The 20,443-nt window shown below is 28.1% G+C and overlaps 3 protein-coding genes across 6 annotated transcripts; all 3 read right to left on the bottom strand.

Annotated features, from left to right (window-relative positions):
• Positions 1-306: 306 nt before the first annotated feature.
• On the bottom strand, positions 307-3,596 carry IP3K1 (inositol-trisphosphate 3-kinase-like protein). The gene is made up of 4 exons (XM_035095517.1): positions 2,553-3,596; positions 1,692-2,096; positions 899-1,579; positions 307-814 (listed from the first exon to the last, which is right to left on the bottom strand). The coding sequence occupies exons 1-4, from the start codon at positions 2,685-2,687 to the stop codon at positions 611-613; spliced, it is 1,425 nt and encodes a 474-aa protein (XP_034951408.1). The 5' UTR covers positions 2,688-3,596; the 3' UTR covers positions 307-610.
• Positions 3,597-4,248: 652 nt separating this feature from the next.
• On the bottom strand, positions 4,249-14,667 carry ana3 (anastral spindle 3). The gene is made up of 9 exons (XM_035095516.1): positions 14,023-14,667; positions 13,725-13,912; positions 8,102-13,654; positions 7,656-7,863; positions 7,312-7,529; positions 6,932-7,072; positions 6,716-6,845; positions 6,388-6,642; positions 4,249-5,614 (listed from the first exon to the last, which is right to left on the bottom strand). The coding sequence occupies exons 1-8, from the start codon at positions 14,066-14,068 to the stop codon at positions 6,395-6,397; spliced, it is 6,732 nt and encodes a 2,243-aa protein (XP_034951407.1). The 5' UTR covers positions 14,069-14,667; the 3' UTR covers positions 4,249-5,614; positions 6,388-6,394.
• Positions 14,668-15,074: 407 nt separating this feature from the next.
• Rabex-5 (Rabaptin-5-associated exchange factor for Rab5) lies at positions 15,075-18,535 on the bottom strand. 4 transcript variants are annotated; one of them, XM_035095851.1, is made up of 9 exons: positions 18,344-18,535; positions 17,961-18,178; positions 17,753-17,874; positions 17,291-17,681; positions 17,114-17,211; positions 16,758-17,014; positions 16,550-16,681; positions 16,238-16,483; positions 15,075-16,155 (listed from the first exon to the last, which is right to left on the bottom strand). In XM_035095851.1, exons 2-9 carry the CDS (start codon positions 18,128-18,130, stop codon positions 15,673-15,675), a joined length of 1,899 nt encoding a protein of 632 aa, XP_034951742.1. In that variant the 5' UTR covers positions 18,131-18,178; positions 18,344-18,535; the 3' UTR covers positions 15,075-15,672. The 4 variants fall into 4 exon arrangements, with proteins under 4 accessions (XP_034951742.1, XP_034951741.1, XP_034951739.1 ...); XM_035095850.1 differs by having other exon boundaries at positions 18,349-18,535; XM_035095848.1 differs by having other exon boundaries at positions 15,076-16,155; positions 17,961-18,270.
• Positions 18,536-20,443: the final 1,908 nt, after the last annotated feature.

Below are 20,443 nucleotides of genomic sequence, written 5' to 3'. Positions count from 1 at the left end.
ATATATTAATTCAGAAAAGTATTGCTAATATTATAATATGTATTCAACTTCCATAAAATTACAAGAATTACGTACCTTATTCTTAAAATATCAATTACTCATCACTGAAATTGTTTATTCAATTTATAAAACTGTTAATAAAGATAAATAAAAATTTTTTATAATCTAAATTATGAATATAATTTTATTCTGAACATAATTTTAATTATTTTTAAAGAAATATTTGTAAAAAATTGTTATTTTTATTTACTAACATTTATTTTTTGCAAAAAGTAAACAATATAATGTAAGAATGAGTATTTTTCTCAATTATTATATAAATTACCTGTAATAAATCAATCTTAGATTTTTTATAAGACTTAATAATCTTCCTCATCTATTGTGAGATAAAAATTATAATAACAGAAATTTAATTTCATACATTATGTATGAGTAAGGCACTCAATAAACAGTGCGCATTTATGCTTAACAATGACAGTGATAAACAGAGTTATGAATGAAAGGTAATATACAAAGAACGACGTAAAAATGTAATAAATAATATGAAAAGTATAAAATCTGTGCTGTAGTCTTTGATTGTACCTCGGCTTAGTTATCATTTATATAAAATTTAGTAAAATGCTTGAACTTGTTCAATTGTTGATATAAGATTATCTAAACCGAAAAGAAGGCCTTCTTCATGGTTTCCCTGTTTCCATGGAAGTCGATGAGTCAATCGTTTTCCTTCTGGAACTTTATACATCTTAGCAAAGTCGATGAGCCAGACTCCAACTTTTTCATTATCGTAAATCATGAAGATGCTGCTCCCAATAACCTGGCACAAAAAGAATAATTAATAAATAAATTCATTTAAATTTTATCAACTAACAGCTAAAGAAAATGTCCTTTAATAACTCACTTCATGAGTTTGAAAGTAGTGAGACATCTCAATTCGTGAACGTAACTCTTTTAGTTTCTCTAATAATTTTTCACATTTGGCTTTATGTTTGCTGAAAAAACATTTCATAGTTGCAGTAACTTCTTGATGATCTTTAACTTTCTGTAGATCTTTTATCGGTGGTTGACCCGCTAATTTCATCGCTTCAATTCTAAATCCATGACTACAAGTCGAACTCTGTTGCTCCCTAAACTGCATATATCGAAGCTTTGTAACAGCCTTATGTTCATGTTCCCAATCAGTTGGTGCATTAGGATCAATAGCAATCATCTTTTCATATAGATCTGTTCGTGCTGTTGTTTTAGATACTTCAGATTCGAGAAATGTTCTGGTACCAAGCTTGATATCCATCACGTAAGGATCATTAAAGCCAAAAAGTAAGTCTTGTAGTTCAATAAATTTATCGCCTTTGTATTCTACTTCGCGATAATACTTAGGAATAAAGTCGCGTATGAGGCAATCTTGTGAAAGTGTTTCATAAACAGCACGTTCTGTGTTTTCACTTCCACCTGTATGACGTTTCCAAACTGTTCCCGGGCCTGCTGGTGCAAAACCATCAGGATGTCCAGATAGTTGAAACCAAGATTTCAAACGATTTCTTAACAAAATATCACTTGCTGGAGCAGTTAAATCAAGGGCATTCTAAAATAAAAATAACGATCCATGAATATAATGATATAGTGGTGTATTTAATTACAATACGTAATGAAAACTTTCTAAATATTATCTAATAAATTTGATTAGAAATACTTACCAAAGCGAGAAATTTGAGTGAAATATCTTCTTCAGGCATCGTAGTGTCAGATAGTATGTGAGGAAAGTGATTTATTTTTGAATAGTAGTTTGGATCAGATGCTGAATGTAAAACTGAAGAAGAGAATAATGGTAATTCAGAATTAGACGCTGGTAGGCCTTTGCTGATGAGGTTAACCTGGTCTACGATTTTGTCCGTGTCAGCATGTTCATTTTTTCGTCTATTCCCCAATTGACGGAATACAGAGTAGGTTTTACCAGCAGTATCTTTGCTTTTCAAATTTTTCAACTCTTCTTTCGGACTACTATTTTTCATCGATGCTTGTGTCATTATTTGCTTTGTTTGGAACTTAAACTCATCTTTGTTCACTCTTTCCGATTGATTCAAATTACTACCTTTTACTGGCTACAAAAACAAAAAAAACAAACAACTGTGAAAGAAAATTTTTAATGATTAATCCATGTCATATTAAATGATATGTATAAACAATATAGAATGAAGTTTTTTGTTAGTAATTATTTAACATGATGATTATTACTATTAAATGTTGTTACATAGAATTTTATCATTTTGATAAAATAATCTATTTATAAATTTTCCTATACATCCGTTAAAAAACCATGCGAGATGCTACGATGATTCATTATTGTAAATCAATCATTAAAGATAAAACCTAACATTTGTTAATCAATTACGTCAATAAATAAAAATTAAAATATAATATTTGAGTATTTAAAAGTATCTTCCAAATAGAATAAATTTGTGTCAATAAAATTATTTTTAAATAGCTAATGGTATTTAGTATCGTCATACTTTTATTGTCAAATATTTAAGACATAAAAACAAGCGTGTGAAATATACCTTGTTAAATCGTGGGCTTTGTAAAAGAGTATCATATTGATCCATGGCAGCCCTTAGGCATAACCTTGAAGTGGTGCTAAGTACACTTTCCATTCTTGGAGTGGATAGAGGAGCATGGCATACACTACTGGACATTTTTACCTTCACACTAATGTTTATAATATATTCAAATTATTTATTTGTTCAAATTAATTCAATAATCTCAATATTATACACATTTTCTCAACTCCACTCATTATCATTTTCTGTTATTATTATTCCTTCTATTGATGCTTATAATAATATACACTGAACATCTACAAAAATGTTATTATAATTCGTATGATGCAGTATTTCCAAATAATACGTCAAAAATGTTAGGATTGAATAATACTGATCAATAAAATCAAGTAAAAGATATGAATTTTGATGAAAATAACAAGTTGATGTTACAACAAATGGTATTTAGTACTGTCGGTGATGTTTCTAGATGTACTTTAAACACTAAACAAGTTTACATTGAAGTTTTATTTTCTGTATGGCCTACTTTGATCAATTTTAATCATATTCCACACGATATATTGTTTATTGAATATAATTCTACCAGTGTATTTAATTTTTGATTTCCTTTAGGCGAGAGTATTTAATATGAATTGACGTATTCACTGACGGCGAGCCTACTGGCCGATCTAGCTATCGTGTTACGTTGATATTGATGTTCTACACATCACAACTCACATATATAAAACACATGAGAGCCAAGAAAAGAAAAAAAAACGTCATCCATATGGATGTGAATATGTAATGTCGGCCTCTCTGTATATATGTATATAGATTTATCAGGGGCCAGTTCTTGATAGTTTTCCCTCCATCCCTCACTTCCTTCATTGCTTGTACTATCTATCTTTCTCTCTCTTTCTCTCTCTTTATACACACACACATTGATATTTCACTCTCCACCTCATTCACACATTCACCCAATTTATATACATATGTGTATCAAACACCAACAATATTATTTTTGTAAATTTTATTAATTTGACTATCATTATTTTCAGTTTATGGTGTATTTTTGATCACTCATTCTTGATTGTAATTGATGTATAGATTAATAGAGGTAAATGTTAAATATATGTCCTTCTGTTAAAATTATTGAATTTAAATGAATAAAATATTTTTAAATTAATTTTAAAAATACTATAAATTTTTAATTTTGAATGAACATTATTTTAAAATTCGTAGGATAGATACTACTAATGTAATTTAAATCGTATTAATTTTCTTGAGTGTGATTTTGTAAAAATTGTTATCAAAATTTAATGGAAAATTAAATGAAAAACAAACTTTTAGTTTTTATGTAGAAAAAATTTTGAAGACATCCATTTTTATTTCTAGTAATAAATTTAACAAAAAAACTCGCTATAACAAACAAAATGAGAATTTCTTAATTTTAATCTATTAAAATTAGAATAAAAAGTAGATTTTTACATTGTATTAATAATTTATAATATTATATAGTTATCAATAAAATTGTCATCAGCTTTGTTATGATAGTAATGACGTCTACTTGTAAGCAAAAGTCCGTTTGATTTGTGTACATATGAATTAAGACAATTTACATGTTAATAACTGTTTGAATAAATTTAAAAAAAAAAAAAATTCGAACACATTTACCGAATATTATTCATATTGTTATAAAAATTGAATTTGACTTATCATTCTAAAAAGAGCTAAGAACTATATCTCCTACAAATATTTAAGAATTTTTAAATCATAATTATATTGACTCAATTGTTGATATAAAAATATATAAGAAAAGACACTTACAAAAATAACTCTGCTGACGTATATTGATAACGGATATATGACCAATTATCATTTTATTGTAATATATTCATGATCATGGATCATATCTGAATATCAGTTGTACTAATAAAGAAATAAATTTTAGTATCAATAGTAACATTTCTTTTTATTTAACAAAAGATCAAAGTAATATTTAGATTTTTAATAATAATCTCATTTTATTATTTTATCATATAGATACATCAATTATTAACTTGGTAGCTAGTATTGTTCAAAATTTAGTACGATATCATCTCGACATTTTTGTTTGAATTAACGTTAATGATGAACATGACTTGTTTGATAAATTATTACTATGATTATAAAACTACTCATTGTTATATTTTATTTTCTATTTAACATGTCATTTAACGTAGCCATTGGATCGGTATTCACTCATGATAGCACATTGCAAGAAGTGCAATTTTCCTGTTGGTTTTTCACTTGATACCATATGCTCTTCAGATCTGAAGTTTGGCTCCATTTATGACACATCACACAAAACAATGGAATTGTATTTAATACTGACAATTTTTTCTCCAGTTATTAACACTCTGACATACATTTGGAATTTCCAAAGCTGCTATTGTCTCGAAATATGTGTGAATAATAAAATGAAATAATAATACATAATAAACCAACAAATATCATTAGATTCATAAGAGTATATCAACTTATTATCTTATCAGTTGATAAGATAAATCGACAATTAATTAAAAAGTAATATGTATTTTGTATGGCATTTTAGCTAAATTGTTGCAATGAATAAAATTAAGAAGAATATATACATATTTATATTTGTCGACAAACTAGAAATAAGAAATTCCGTTAGACTTGTATGTTTTTGTAAACTTGAGTAACTTGTTTGACTTTTATTTTTTTCTTTGTTTGAATTTACAAAAATGAATAAATACTTTTTATTGTAGATAATATTTTATAAAAATAGTTTGGTATTATTTTCATTATATTTTATATCGTATGTTAAATCATCAATTTCATTTGGTCCCACGCTCTACGCTATAAAACTCATGCGGTCCCCTCAATTATTCTCGCCTGCTGGTGCAATCTCAGAGTAGGCATAGTATGCACGGATACAACTTATATTCGGAGGTCAGCATTGACGCAAATGCATCCGATGTCACGTGACCCTGAGCACCAACACCACACTTCTCCTTCGCTTCTCTTTCTCTTCCTTCTCCTCCAATGTATATATTGCCTTTGATCACTTTTATCATCAGCTACAGTTAATAAAAGTATATTTGATTTTAGATATTTATTGCAAAATCTAAATTGATGCTGATGAAAGTCTTTTAAAGAGAGAATGAAATTATGCATTTTCAAAAATTTCAGAGAATACACAAAAAATAGTTAAAATAAAACAAAAGAGCAAACTAATAAGGAGTTTTAATATCTTGATTTCAAAAACATATTCATAAAATAAAGGTAAAAAGTTCTTTTCAATATGATCAGTTTACTTGTTAATTAATTATTAATGATAAAAAAAATCGATTTTTAAACATGTGCTAATGCTATTACTAATATGTAGGTACTGACAAAGGTCATAAACTGATCAACTAGAATAATTTATCACGCTTTCACACTACTATTGATTTATATTTGCTTAATTGAATGAATCTCCTTACATGGAATTATCAGTCTGGTAGCAAACAAAAAATGTAAATATGATGAATTTAGATTGATAAACGAAAGAAAGTTCAGGTTTTGTATTTTTAATAACAAGTGTCAATCAGCTTATAATAGATGTCGTGATTCTATTTGGACGGTAATACGCAAGCGGTTCTATTAAATAGTCCATGAATGTTACAACATTATTTGATCTATTTATAAATTATACACTATTGTTCTCATTACTTCTGTCTACCGAAGTTCAATTTTAAAACTAAAAAGAAGACAAAGATCTACGACTGTCTAGATGCAAAATAAACTCTTATGACGTTTTTTTTACAAAAATTCAAGTTCAAATTTATAATCGATTAATAAAAAAAATTACCCAATGATCAGAAGTCTGTGTTCAATATTTTAATGACATACTGCAACATTTTTGCGACATCTTGTTGTTTTTTTTCCGGCATCAACGTCAATCGTCCTAGAACTTCATGGAGGCAAGAGGATAATCCTGAAGTCCTTGCAACTAATTTACCTTTCTGATTGTTTGCCACTATAGACCAAAGCATAGATCCAGCTATTCCTATCTCGCATAAACTGCCATTTTTAAGCGTTCGATGTAGTAAGTTAAGAAAATCCACTAAAAATTCATAATTTATTAGTTCAATGCACTCAAATTATGAAATGAAAAAAAAACATAACTAAATAAATACTTGAAGAAATAAATCGTGGTCTATTCGATGTATTAAATAGCAGATTACGTAAAGTAGATAGAGATAAAATTCTTGTGGCAGCTGTGTTACATCTTGCAAGTTGAATTAACACTTCTACAGCATCTGTTGCCTAAATTGCCACAAATAACATGAATAATAAATTGTCAAAGCTTTTTAAAATCTTTAATAAAATCATGTGAGACAATGCATGTCTACCTTCGACACAGATGTTTGCCCTTCTTCATAAAAAGTGAAGTCAATGAGAAATTCTAAACAATAGACTTCAACAAAAAGCCATGGTTTAGTTCGTTTTGTAGTTGATGGATGAATTTTCGGAAAAAAGTTGAAAAGATTACTCTAAAAAGTAGAAATTGATTTAAAATAAAAATTTCGTCGTCATAATAACAATAGTTACAATAATACTCAAAGACTGATGGATCAATTGATCATTATTTAAATTATGTAATAATTTGAATTCTCAATTAAGTAAAAAACTACATCGAATAGCAATTAGACTTGAATAAAGAAATTGATATTGTAATTTTTGTGCTATTTTTTTGTTATTAATGAAGTAATATGAGAATAAGATTAATTACTTTAGCTATAGATACACGACAATCATAGCTGTGTACAGCATTCCGTAGTATGTTGAATGATAATTGTAACCGTTGAATGTTGAATAAGTGAGAATCAGTTCTATCAATTTCTTTAGTGATCATATGAATAATAACGTGAATTAATGAACCGGTAGTAAGCATCTTCCTAGGACCTATTACAGGCCATAATGTTGTTGTAGATGTCAACGATTGTGCACCTATTGGTAACAAATACATAAAAAAATGGATGAATATTTAAACAGATTATAAATAAGTATGATAAAAACCCAAGCATAATGGTGGGCGATCAATGACAATAATTACTCAAATCATTCACGAATTACCTTCTGGACAATTGGTTGTAATCGTAGCCATCAACTTTAATGATGTCAAAAGTGTTGAATCATTTAGAGAAATCCACACCCACAACTTGTGAATCATATCAGCCAATCCTGATTGACTTATTGTCTTTTTTGCAGTCTGATTATTATATCCAAAGTTTATTAAAAGTAACATTATTCGGTTTAAATCACTGAACAACGAAGAAACTCCCTAAAAAATAAACAGTCATTGAGCTCTTACGCAAATTAAAAAAAAATGTATCAATTATAATTGCCAATGTATGTTTTTTCATGACTAATAAATTAAAATTCATTTTAATTCAATATTTGTTACAGCTGTTTACTTGAAAAATTAGTTTCGAATAAAAAACTTACATTGAGAATTAAACATTGTTTATCAAATTTTTTTTAGAATATTTTCTTTTTAAATTATGCATTAATTTAATTACTTTTTTTTCACGTACTGCATTCATTCGTTTGATGTTGTTAAATGGCTGAAGATTCAATTCAGTATAAAGTTCCTTCAAAATCATAATACTAATTTTAGATAAATTTTCTTCAATCGCAGAATTTTTTGCATCAATAGAAATACTTAACAAATTCGTTAATGCTCCAATAATTATGTTCTTATCTTTCGATCTCTGTACATTAAAATTTGACTTATTGGCATAATTATGAGCAATTAAAAGGTGTATTAAAATTTTACAAATTCCTGAACTAAGTGTAATTTGTTGTGCTTCATTATTTTTGTCTTCTGTAGATGCATCATTATCATCACTGTCGTCATTTTTTATACATATTGATGAACGTAGAATAAATGTTGTACTTAATGTTGTACTAACTTCTAAGAAACTATTATATCCAATTGCTTCATTATTACATTTTTCTTGTTTATCTTTCATCTCAATTTCTTTAGCTTCTGCTTCTTCAATAGCATTTTCTCGATTCATAATCTCTTTGGAAAGTAAAAATGACAAACAGGCAATAGCGCTCATACGTAATTCAGTGTCTACATTCTGATTAATTGCATCATAGATAGATTCAACAACGATATTTAAGCCTACTATTTCTATGGCGTTTTTTAAAGCTTCATCATTTTGAGACTCTGTTGACGATAAAGCACTAAAGAAAGTAAAGACTGCAATCGATAGCTTGTTATACAGATGGATTAATTTATTTGTATCACAATTGAAATGATTTTTATTTAAATAACTAAATAATAAAACAAAATTTTCGAGGGAAAAATTAACAGCAGCTGCAAAATTTTTACTATATATTATACAATTAGTTAAGATAATACAAATACTTGAATACAATCCTAAAATATCACAATATTGGTTCAGATTATTTGTAAATTTTGAGCTTATTTTTGGAATTGATCCAAGACATCTAACAAAATATTTATCCAGAGAATGTTCATGTATTTTATTGATACATTCATATTCGCCTACGATGATTAAATTGTTCAGTAATTTACAAATAGAAGTTATAAGAGAAGGTGTTGAAAGAAATTCTGGGAACGAATTAGCATCAATTAAATGATCTTGAGCAGATGATGAAGATAATATCAGCATTTCATCGTGACAGCTGTACAAATGTAAAATAGCCTTAGGAAGGGATAAAAATCTTTGAGTACCAAAATTTTCATTTTCATTACAATTGTTTTCGGTAGAATTATTATAATAAAGTGGAGATTCGGACACTTTTTTTGAATCGAGACTTGGTAACATAAAAATATTGCTACAAATAAGATTGATTTCATGGTAAACATTCATTCGTTCAATATAAAGAAATATAGCATTAGATTCAAGAGAATCAACATACTCATAAGATGGATCGCTGCTAGTTTTTATCAAATTACTCAAAGCAATGCAAGCATGTTCTTTGACAATACAACATTCTTCTCTGTTAACAATAAATTTTAAAAGTTCTTGGCAAAGTTCGCTAGGTGCCATGATTAAAGCATTGAGAAGTTGCTGAGCATTATGAGGTGCTTGGATTAATCCAGCAAGTAATTGAAGTGCTGATGCACGTATCAAAGGGTCTCGATTTTTCCAAAGTATTGGAATCCAGCTTAGGTTTCTTTCTTTTTGTTGATACCAATATAAAGTCCAATCATTAGGCTTTTGAAAATTTATTTTCATATAATGAATTAAATGATTCAAGCAAATAATTGAATTACGAGTAATTGATAGACCCATGAAACTTACAGCTCCATTGCTGTGGAACGAAGTAATAAGTTCAATTAGAGCATTGCCTAAAGAAACTAATAGATCTCTTGGACAATCCCATTGACATCTACTTGTTAAATGTATTAAACACGTCAAAAGCCAATCCAAATACACTAAATTATAAAAATGCTGTTGTTGTTCTCGGTGTTGTTGATGCGGATCATTGAAGCATAAATTTGATATTAGCAATTGAATAAGAACATTCCACGTATTATCTCCTTGTTGCGGTTGATGTTGGATTTGTAAAGATTTTTCTTCGAAATTATTGTGACATAAAGAACGAACGAGTCTTAAAATCGATTGATGAATGTCTTGACTTTCTAGATCAAAATTTTCCACAATGTCCGATAAAAACTTAGTTATGTTTTTTATACTTTTTGAAAGCCATGATATAAGATTTGAATCATGTGTGATATTAATTAATATATTGAGAAAGTTTAAAATATTTACGTAAAGATGACCATCTTCTTTGTTAGTGGGACTACATAAGAGAAATCGCTGAAAAGTCTTCTCCCATGGCATTGAAGTTAATTTTTGAATTTTCATGAAGTGTTCGAGACGTGAAATATATTTAATATACATCCATAAATAGTCGAGAGCACACATGACTTGTTGATGTGTTGTGGAAGCTTGAATATTTAAAAGTTGTTGCTGACAGCAATGACTGACTGATGTCAATTTCAAGCAAATTCTTTCAGATTCTCTAATTCTCAGATTTTCTGCGATTTCCAAATTATCCAGATCCTCTTTTTCCATGCTAAGTATTGAGTTATTTAATTCATCTAAACTGCTCCATCGCCATGCCCAATATTGTCTCAAAAAAGTTGAAACTATAGGATGGCCGAAATGAATTATTGAAGTATCCGGTTTTCGATTTATACTAAACTTCCAATGACTATTGCTGATAAAAGGTAACTGCATGTTTTTTAAAATAATATACGGTAGAGAAATTTCAAAACTTTGATGATCATGTGGTTGTCCATCTTTCGATTTATTTTTCAGAAGAATTAATTGATCATTAAACAGTAAAAGAAATAGTAAAATAGAAGCATCTGCTTTAATACATAAATTATTTGGAAATAAAAATACACTCCGTAAAATATTCATCAAGATATCTGATCTGTTAGAGAGTTCATTACGCACAGTGGGTTGTGATAAAACCAGAAGTTTCAAAATTGTTATGATTGGAACTACTGAGTCTGGATAATTTTCATAGTTTTTTTCAATTAAAGCTTTCTCAAATATTTCTAAAATATATGATAATCCGTTTTCACGTAAAAATAATTCATGCAACGATTTATCGGTGAGTATCACGCTTAGTTGAACTAATGCTGACTTGCGTATTTTGGGTTCTACACTTGGTGTAACCTTGAACATCTCTAAAACTGAAAGAATACTACTTTTTTCATATTTTCCATCAAAAGAAAGCAATACTGGTCGATTTTCTTCAACATGATTGAATATTAATGATGCCAAAGGAAGACCATGTAATGATGCAAGTCGAGGTAATTTTTCAGTTGAATTTTTTTCATTTTCGAGTAAATAAATAAGTCTACAAGAACCTTCTTCTCTTATAGTATTGTCTAATGAAAATAGAAATCTCATATTACCTTTTATTACTTCTGTATGTGGTAGTTGAATATCAACTGAAATATCTGGATCGAACATCTTCGATATGCACTGACCTAAAGGTGATTTCATTTCAGCATAGCATTGCAATAATGATAACACTGGTAAAAGTGCTTCAATAAACTCTAGCCAAATTTTATTTTGCATTTGAATTTTACCCTTTAATAAAAAAATTATTATATCTTCTGATAGTTTTTTCACTACTTTATCTTCGTCATTCATTCCGTGACAAATAATTTCCGTGAGAACATTAGAATTACACAGAAATGATATGCAATTGACATTAATACACGTATACTTTTTTTCATGAATTTCTTTAGTGGTATCAATTCCAAACAAAACAGATGACACTAATGAATGACACTCTTTATACGCAGCAATTCGTACTTGTTGATCTCCATTAGCTAGTAAATGTAACAGCAATTTAACACTAATCACTTTTTCTTGTGTATTTAGTTTTAACTGATGTATATTTTTAATTAAATAAATATATTTTTCAATAATAGATAAATTTTTGTGATAATTTAAACTCGATTGCGAGACATACATGAGTTTTAAAGTATCAACATTTATATCATTAATGGTCAATGATGATTTTAATATGATAATGGCAGCTTTCATAGATTTTGTTATAAAGCGAATCTCATCAAATAATTTGACGTATCCCATTTCTGAAGTACCGCGGAAATGTTGTACATATTCATGTAAAATGGCATTTAACTCTGGATACATAATATAAATTGATGGATCAACCAATGCAGTGCAAATAGCAGTTTTTAAGTTATTCGGAATGATCAAGTTTGCAACTTCTAGAGGAATTAATGAACACAACAGTTGCAAAGTCATACAAATAAGATGCAAATATGAAATTCTACAGTAATCAATGTTATGATAATTTGTTAAATACTGTAGAACATTACCAAGAAGTTCCATGATAACTTTAAGATCTTCATGAATTTTACGGGATATTTCATCAGAGCACATCCAGATTGAAGGTGTTACACTAGCAATAAGTAGTTGTAAAAGTTCCCAATTAAGATCCATCATATTTTTGGTATCTTTCATTGGACGATAATAATAATCATCGATTGGTATATTCATCAACAATTTCAAAATGTGACCTAATGTTTCAATACAGTAATTGGGAATTAACATTTGTTTCATTTGTAAACTAGATTCATCTAACAAAGTACTGTCAGTCACTGTTACAACTGCATTTGATGGTTGTTGATATGATGCTGCATTATAATTCATTTTTGAAACCAATTCTTCATAATCTTTACCAAACTCGTCTGTACTATTTTCTCTTCCATGATCCATAGAATGAGATAGAGATAGAGAATCATTCTTTTTCCCGAAATATCCTTGTTTTCTATTCACTATACTAGAATCACGATAATAGTAAATACGGAACCGAAGAGATCGGGTTAATTTATGTAGTGTTCGTAACACCATTGATGTAATACATGGTACATCATCACATTGCGTATTTTGAGGGGTTAAACAGCACTGCTGCAGAAGAGCTTGAAGAATCATAACAATTGATGGTCTTTGAAGAAAAACTTCTGCTGGAAAGTCTTGAAGCATGACATTTGATATAAACTGACATGTACGAATTATAGCATTAGTATTTGTATTAATACTTGAATTTAAAGTCTCTTCAACTGCTGATAAAACACCGTAATCTGATGAAACTAATGGCTGCCAAGGAAATACGAGCCATCTCAAAGCTTCCTCAACTTGTTTAGATACTACAGGAGTAGTAGATAAATTATCAGAGGCTAAGCTACTAGTTGTTTTATTCTCACCAATTTGAAGATGAGATATTTGTTCAAAAAAAGCTTTATCAACTACGTCGTTTGCTTCACAATAACTTTCGGTCCCTTGTTCATCGATGAAAGCTTCATTAATATTTTCTATTATGTTGTTTCCATTATTTTTACTAACTTCATTATTAAATTGTTGTGAATCTGCGCTAGTATGAGTTAACTCAAGCTGGTTTGATGATAACAATTGTTTTGATACAGCTGATTCAATATCATTTAATTTACCATGCCATGTGGAATCTAGTTTAGTTTTTAACTCAGATAATTTTCTTCTGAACTCAATGTTTCCATAATTATGTGCATTTAATTGATTTGTCTGTAAAAGAAGAATACTTTAAATATGAATGTATTGAAAGATAGGTAAAGAAATTTAATAATATGCTTACATTAATTAATTGATGAATTAAATTTAAGATTTTATCAGGAGAACAAGGAAGTGATTTAGAGATGAACCAGTTGAAAAGTTTGTGAATGAATTCTCTTTCAGTTTTTGGAGAATTGAATTTAAAACCATCGTCCAATTTTGATATTATATTATCCAATGCTCTCAATTTAATTTCATCAATATTATGATCTATTGAGTAAAAAAACTTTAAGTACTATTATAATAATAATGATTGCAATATAAATTTCTAAACAATTGCTGCAATTTATAAAGAAATAAGAAACTTAGAAATTATTTACCTAGTTTTTCTAAATGAACTGCACTTATTACATTGGAATTTGACATATTTTAAAGTTAGGTAAAAACAAAAATAATTGTTTTTATTAAAATTAATACTTAAAATATGTAGTTAAATGAATATCAAGAACATTTTTTAGGTTGCAAACAAACGCTAATATTTAGTAAACATCTTCCTAGACTTTCCCGCTAAAAAACATTTTATAACCACTATTCGTGACGGTTCAGAGTATACCATCATTCACAGGACTAGTTTTAACTGATTTCTCAGAAAAAGAATATAGCTTTGTAGATAAGATTCTAAATAAAATTAATATTTTGATTTGCATGAAAAATAGTAATTGCTTAAAAAAACAGTAATTGAGAAATAAACGCTCAATTCACGTAAAGTTATATGTCGTCATCACAGATCGTACCGACACCTACAACTGTCAGAAAGGAGCACATGTTGAAGGAAAGTACGATCAGAGAAAACAGACGTGTGTAGAACTTCAATGCTGCTCCGTTTATAAGGATTACTCCAGATCACTCCAATCGGGTTAAAGGCCTACCTGGCTACATAACAATACATACTGAATTTTCTGTCCACATCGACCCATTTGAAAGAAACTATTCTATTCACGTTCTTCTTCTTTGGTGTTGACTAAATAAATTTAAAGAATGAATATTAAAATTTTTAGAATAAATGAAAATGATCTTTTTTTTACTAAAATCAATTGATTTGTCTCAAAAGTATTGTATTACTACTTACTAGAAACTTTAAATAATTGCACTCAAAAGTGAAAGAATGTTAGAAATTCTTTTCAGCAACTTAATTGATACATGTTGGCGTGAAAAATTGAAATAGATATGTACAAGAAAATTATAAATAATTGATATTTTATTAACATCAAAGAGAATAATAAGCAATGTCTTTAATGATATCAAAGAACAACTGTTAAATATTAAATTAAATAAGACATAAATAGTAAATACAATATTATTAATTGATGTTATCAAGAAAATTGTTTTATCATTTAAAAGGATTCTAAAAAAGTTTACAGAAACTATCGGGTATAAAATAATTCATGTTATCAAATAATAAAAAAAAGTTAAAACGAACATTTTACAATTATTTTTATTAATCTCACTAATTCTGATATTTATTATTTTATTTTTTTGTACTTATTTCTGAAAATGAATAAATTAATTCCAAATTTTCTTTTCGAATTCTTTAATATATATCGAAAAACGTCTAATTTGGGAACTTGTAAATCACAAAATTTTTCAAATTCATCAACAAATAAACTTTTATGGCAAACTTTGACTTTGCAAATTATTTTAATAATTAGTCATCGTTATTTGTGTCGAAGAATTTTCCACTTTTTTATAAGTAATTATAATCGCTTTCTAAATAATCACTCAAAATTAAACTATTATCATTATTTGTAATAATGATATTTCTACCATTGCTACTGTATTTTTTATTTATCTCATTTGAATATACTATTTTAGTAACAAAAGTGGTATCGAATGCTAAGAAAATTTTTGGTTGATTGTTAATAACAAACACTTAATTCTAGCTGGTAAATCACGATTATTATCAAGTGTATTAAACTGCCATAGAGTAAGCATCAATGAATGCATATAAGAATTTGAACTGAAGTATACTATTAAATATTTTGGAAGTGATTTTGGTAACGATCAGAATTAGTATCAGATGAGTTATTATGAGTTGATAAATCACCAGTATTACAAGGTATCGTAGGGATTGTTGAACCCTGAAGTGTAAATCCGTGGTAATTATTTTCTTCTTCAGTTAAACGTGAAGTAGAATTCAAATTTGATGATGACAATGTATTCAATAATAATACTGGTGATTCACGAGCGTTATTTACCATGTTATTTTGAATTTCATTTTCTAAGTCATGATTATCAATACTTGAATAATTACAACACTGAGCATCTAAACTTATCAGACTTGTGACATCGTCAGGATTGGTTGTAGAATCAATACAACAATCTACAAATGGAGGAAAATCAAACGTTGGTGAAGGAGTAATACAGTCGTCTGCAGAATGATTTTTAAATTCCGATTGATGTGTACTATCATCTCCATCAACATCATCGTTCGTATTCATACACTCAGAATAAACCTAATGGAAACATTTTAAAATTATCAAGTTTTTATGATATAACATAATTTAATTATTAATAGTAATAAAAAAGAATTCTCACTTGTGGAATTATTGGTGGTGGCAGTTTATAACATTCCATGTCATCACAATCAAGATTCATAGGAACTCGCTGACTTTTCGAAATAATTAAAGGAGATTTTGTTCTGGCATCATGAACTTCTTTTTTTATTCTTTCATGAAACTCAATTATTTCGTTTTTTAAAACCAATGCTTCACGAACTATTTCATTATTTTTTGTTTTCAGTTCATTCAATAAAGTAATGTCTTCACACATCATATGTAAACTCTACCCATTATGAACTTTGAATTGATATTCACAAATAATTATTTATATTTAAATAACCATATTTACCTCACAAATAGTTAAAGCTGACTCCCAGGTATTTGCTGGCACACGTTCTCCTGACATATAAGCGTTAAAGTCCTTTTGATTCATGTTTAAAGATTCTGCTGTTACATTTTCAATAAAAGAAACGGCACAGCACTATATAAAAAATAGTTTAGTTATAATATATCTGATTTCTTCAATCATGAATAAATAAATAAAATTAAATATTAACCAAATTAGTAAAATAATAACCGCCTTCACCCGTCATCAACCGACTAGCATTACAAAATCTTGTAACAAAATTTATATTGCTTTTAAGTCTAGCTGGGTTAGCTTTTAATACAATAAATATTAAAGCAGGAAGAAATTCATCTGCAGATGCTGGACCACCAACAGATTGTTGCAGCAATTGAAAAATATTACTGCAGCAGTTAACAACACATGCAAGCTTTTCTTGCGGAGCTTTAACAGAATCCATGTTTAATAAATCTGTAAAATAAAAAAACAGATTTTGTTTGTTAATATTTATTACTAATTACATTCATCATAAAATAATGAGTAATTTGGCTACAAAATTTATTTTTATACCTGTTATTGATGTATATACTAATTCTCTTACTTCAGGACTAGTTTCATGGATTCTACATTCTAGATTTTTCCCACTTACCCAACTTAGTTGTCTGATTCTATGAAAAGAAAAATTAAGTGTTTAACAATTAAATTGATTTTTCAGATAATCATATTGTTATTTAATCCATTGCTAACCTTTTTTGAATAGCTAAATCCTTCTCTTCATCAGTAGTAAAAGGAGGACAAAATAACACCCTATAAAGTAGGGTCATTGAATACCTTTCAACATAGTCTAAAAGACGTTCTTTAATTTTAGGTGATGTAATGCTTGCATAATTTGGACTATTTTCCATTCGTTTAACAAATACTTGGTAGAAATTTTGAGTTATTTCCGATAATTCTTCGATTTTTTTAGCATTGCGGTTTTGTAAAATATTGCTAACTAATGAATGAATACATTTCTTTAAATCTTTTTCAACTGGTGTACCAGCAATCATTGACATAAGATCTCGATTCTCAGCTTTTACTTTATCAAGATCTTCGTTATTATGTATAAGTTCTTTCAACAGTTCATCATAACTTTGAGCTGCAATGAAAAATCAATATTTTTGAACTAATCTCATAAAACAGTACTTTGAAAAATATATTTATAATTACATTTAGCAGGAGGAGGTTTCCAAAATGTTGATATACTCAATAGCTTATTTTTTTTTTCCTGTTGAAGTTTTTTTCCTTCACTCCTGCTGGCACTTTGGGTTTCTGGTTTTGAAGGCGAATCTCTGTCAAAGAAACATTAATTTATGATTAAAGTCAATAGTTGACAAATGAAAAATTAATTTGATAAACAATCATGAAAAATGTTTACGTTTCATGGTGATGTAATTTAGTTTCACGTGCTCGCTTCTTTTGAAGATATTCACGATAACATTTACTGCAATATCCTTCCCACTCATCATTGCCATAATAACCACAACCATTTTTGCATTTTAAATCAGCAGCATCAATTCTTAAAGAAGGAGTTTTAGTAGCCCACATTGCGCTCAATAGTTTCACTTTTTTTGAAATAAGTATATGATCTGTGAACTATTGACTTATTCTATGAATCAAATTTATGACTAACCCAATTCATTGATTAACTGTTAATGGCAAATATTTCTTGGACTTGATTCTTAAAACTACAAAAGTCTACAATTTTTTTTTATACATCATATCAGTAAATAAGTATGACGTTTTAATTTGACACTATACCTAACCTGTATCGGTACACAAGAACTCCCAAATTAATTAAAAAGATTTATACATATATGTATACATGATGAAGAGCTGTGAATCATTATCAAAAAGTCTTCTTTCTGTCATTACACTGCAGTAAAAATGTTAGTACATAGAACATCTAATAGAATGATTACTACACACAAGCAAAACAAACGATGGTTATGCTGATTCCTTCTTCTTCATGTAGTTCAATTCAACGTAATCAACCTAGAAAGAGGTTGGCGCGAGTTTTGAACTTCCCTTTACCAGAATGATTTGTTGTGAAAAATAATAAACTAAAAAATTTTATATGTGTACTTATATTCATTCAAACTTTATTTATTAAACGGTGACGTGAATAATTTACAAACATAATTTCACTTCAAAGTATAAATTATTATTGAATTCGCATGAATCATTTTTTCCATTTAAAATTTAAATCAATACCAGAGCCAAAACATATTTTTTTCATAAGATAAATATCTGTATAAGCACTCATCAATTCAATAATAAAAGCAAGAGTAGCACAAGAAAGACCACAACTCAAAATTATGAATGCAAAAATAAGATTATTAAATTTAATTGAAGCATAAACGAAAACAGACTTTGCTTCTTTCATTTCAATTCTAAGAATTTTTTTTGAATAATATTCATCGTCCCAAAATTGTTTCAATCCTGACTCCCATATTTGCATGATTGCTTGATTGACTTTATCGAGTAGAAACCAATTTGTACGAACGTAAAAATAACGATAAAAAAATCCGAATGATTTTTGGCTTACGTAATATAATGTTTCGTTCGAAGCTTTTATACGAAGCAACATATGATTATCAATGCATGCTGCATTTGTCTTATTCTTCAAAATATTCCAACATTGATTAGTTGAAGTAAAATTGATATCATACATCATGGAATAGTTTAGTGAATATTCACCATACACTTTATCATAACCGAGAGATTTTAAATTCTCGAGAGTCTCTGGATGCTTTTTTAGTACTGGTTTAGTTAAAAAATTCGTTAGGTTTCCATTGAATGTTGCTTGAATGATCAAAAAATATATGAAAATAATGCTAAAAAACATTCTGAGTGATAAAGTTTCCATTCTCGTGTACAGACCAACATTAATCAGTAGTCGAATAATTTCAAAAAGAGCAAAATAAATCCGTCGTTGTTCAAATAAATATATAACAATAAATGTAATTAATAGAATAAACATAGTAAACAGTAGCATCCAAATACCATAAAAATCTTGAATCTTTTCAAGTGGAGTTTTGTAACCACGATTAATAGTAAGAATTCCCCATTGATAATAAAAAGTAGGAAATGTACGTTCAAAATTATAAAGATAGTGAATTGATGATGTTGCCGTTACTCCTCCACTAATTATATCGACATCTGATTGGTATAATTGTTTACCAAGTTCTTTTTTGTCGTGATGAATTAGATGTGTTTGGGAGAAAAAATAGAATCTTCCATGTAAATTTAAAACCTTCATTATTCCTTTCATATACCTATACTTCGATCGATATTTTTTATATAATTTTGATCGTTTTGATTGAAATTCAGATGAATTCGTTCCTAAAATGCCAAAGACAAGACAATATCCATCTAACACTTTAGTTCGATTAAAGTCTAATGAATATTTTGTCATGTATTCTGAAAAATATTTAAACATTCAATATTATTAGTTCCATAATGTATTTTCAAATAAGTTTCTGTTCTATCACAGCTTTCAAATGCAAATTATTTCTCACCCTTTCGATATTTTTGTACTAACAACGTCCAGTTGTTATACAAATATTTGAATCTACGAACTATCTGCCATGGAAAAGGTGCCCAGTTAGAAAAAGGATTAAATGTAAAAATCATTACATCTCCATGTTTGTTTAGACATAAAAAATATGATATTATTCTAAATTTCCACATTGTTTTTAAAATATCTTCAGCAAAAAGACATTTATCCAAGGAAGTGTCTATTATAAAAAATATTGGCATTGGATTTATCCATGGAGACTTCAAAAAATTTTGTAATGTTGTTGTTAACGTTTGATTGTTATATCCTTTGATAAATAAAATGACTGAATCAATTTTTTT

The sequence above is a fragment of the Chelonus insularis genome, unplaced genomic scaffold, assembly GCF_013357705.1.
Source record: "Chelonus insularis isolate UGA/USDA-ARS -01 unplaced genomic scaffold, ASM1335770v1 contig_135_pilon, whole genome shotgun sequence".
NCBI classification, from domain to species: domain Eukaryota; kingdom Metazoa; phylum Arthropoda; class Insecta; order Hymenoptera; family Braconidae; genus Chelonus; species Chelonus insularis.
Note: the sequence above shows the minus strand (reverse complement) of the source record. Positions and strands in the feature narration are given on the sequence as shown.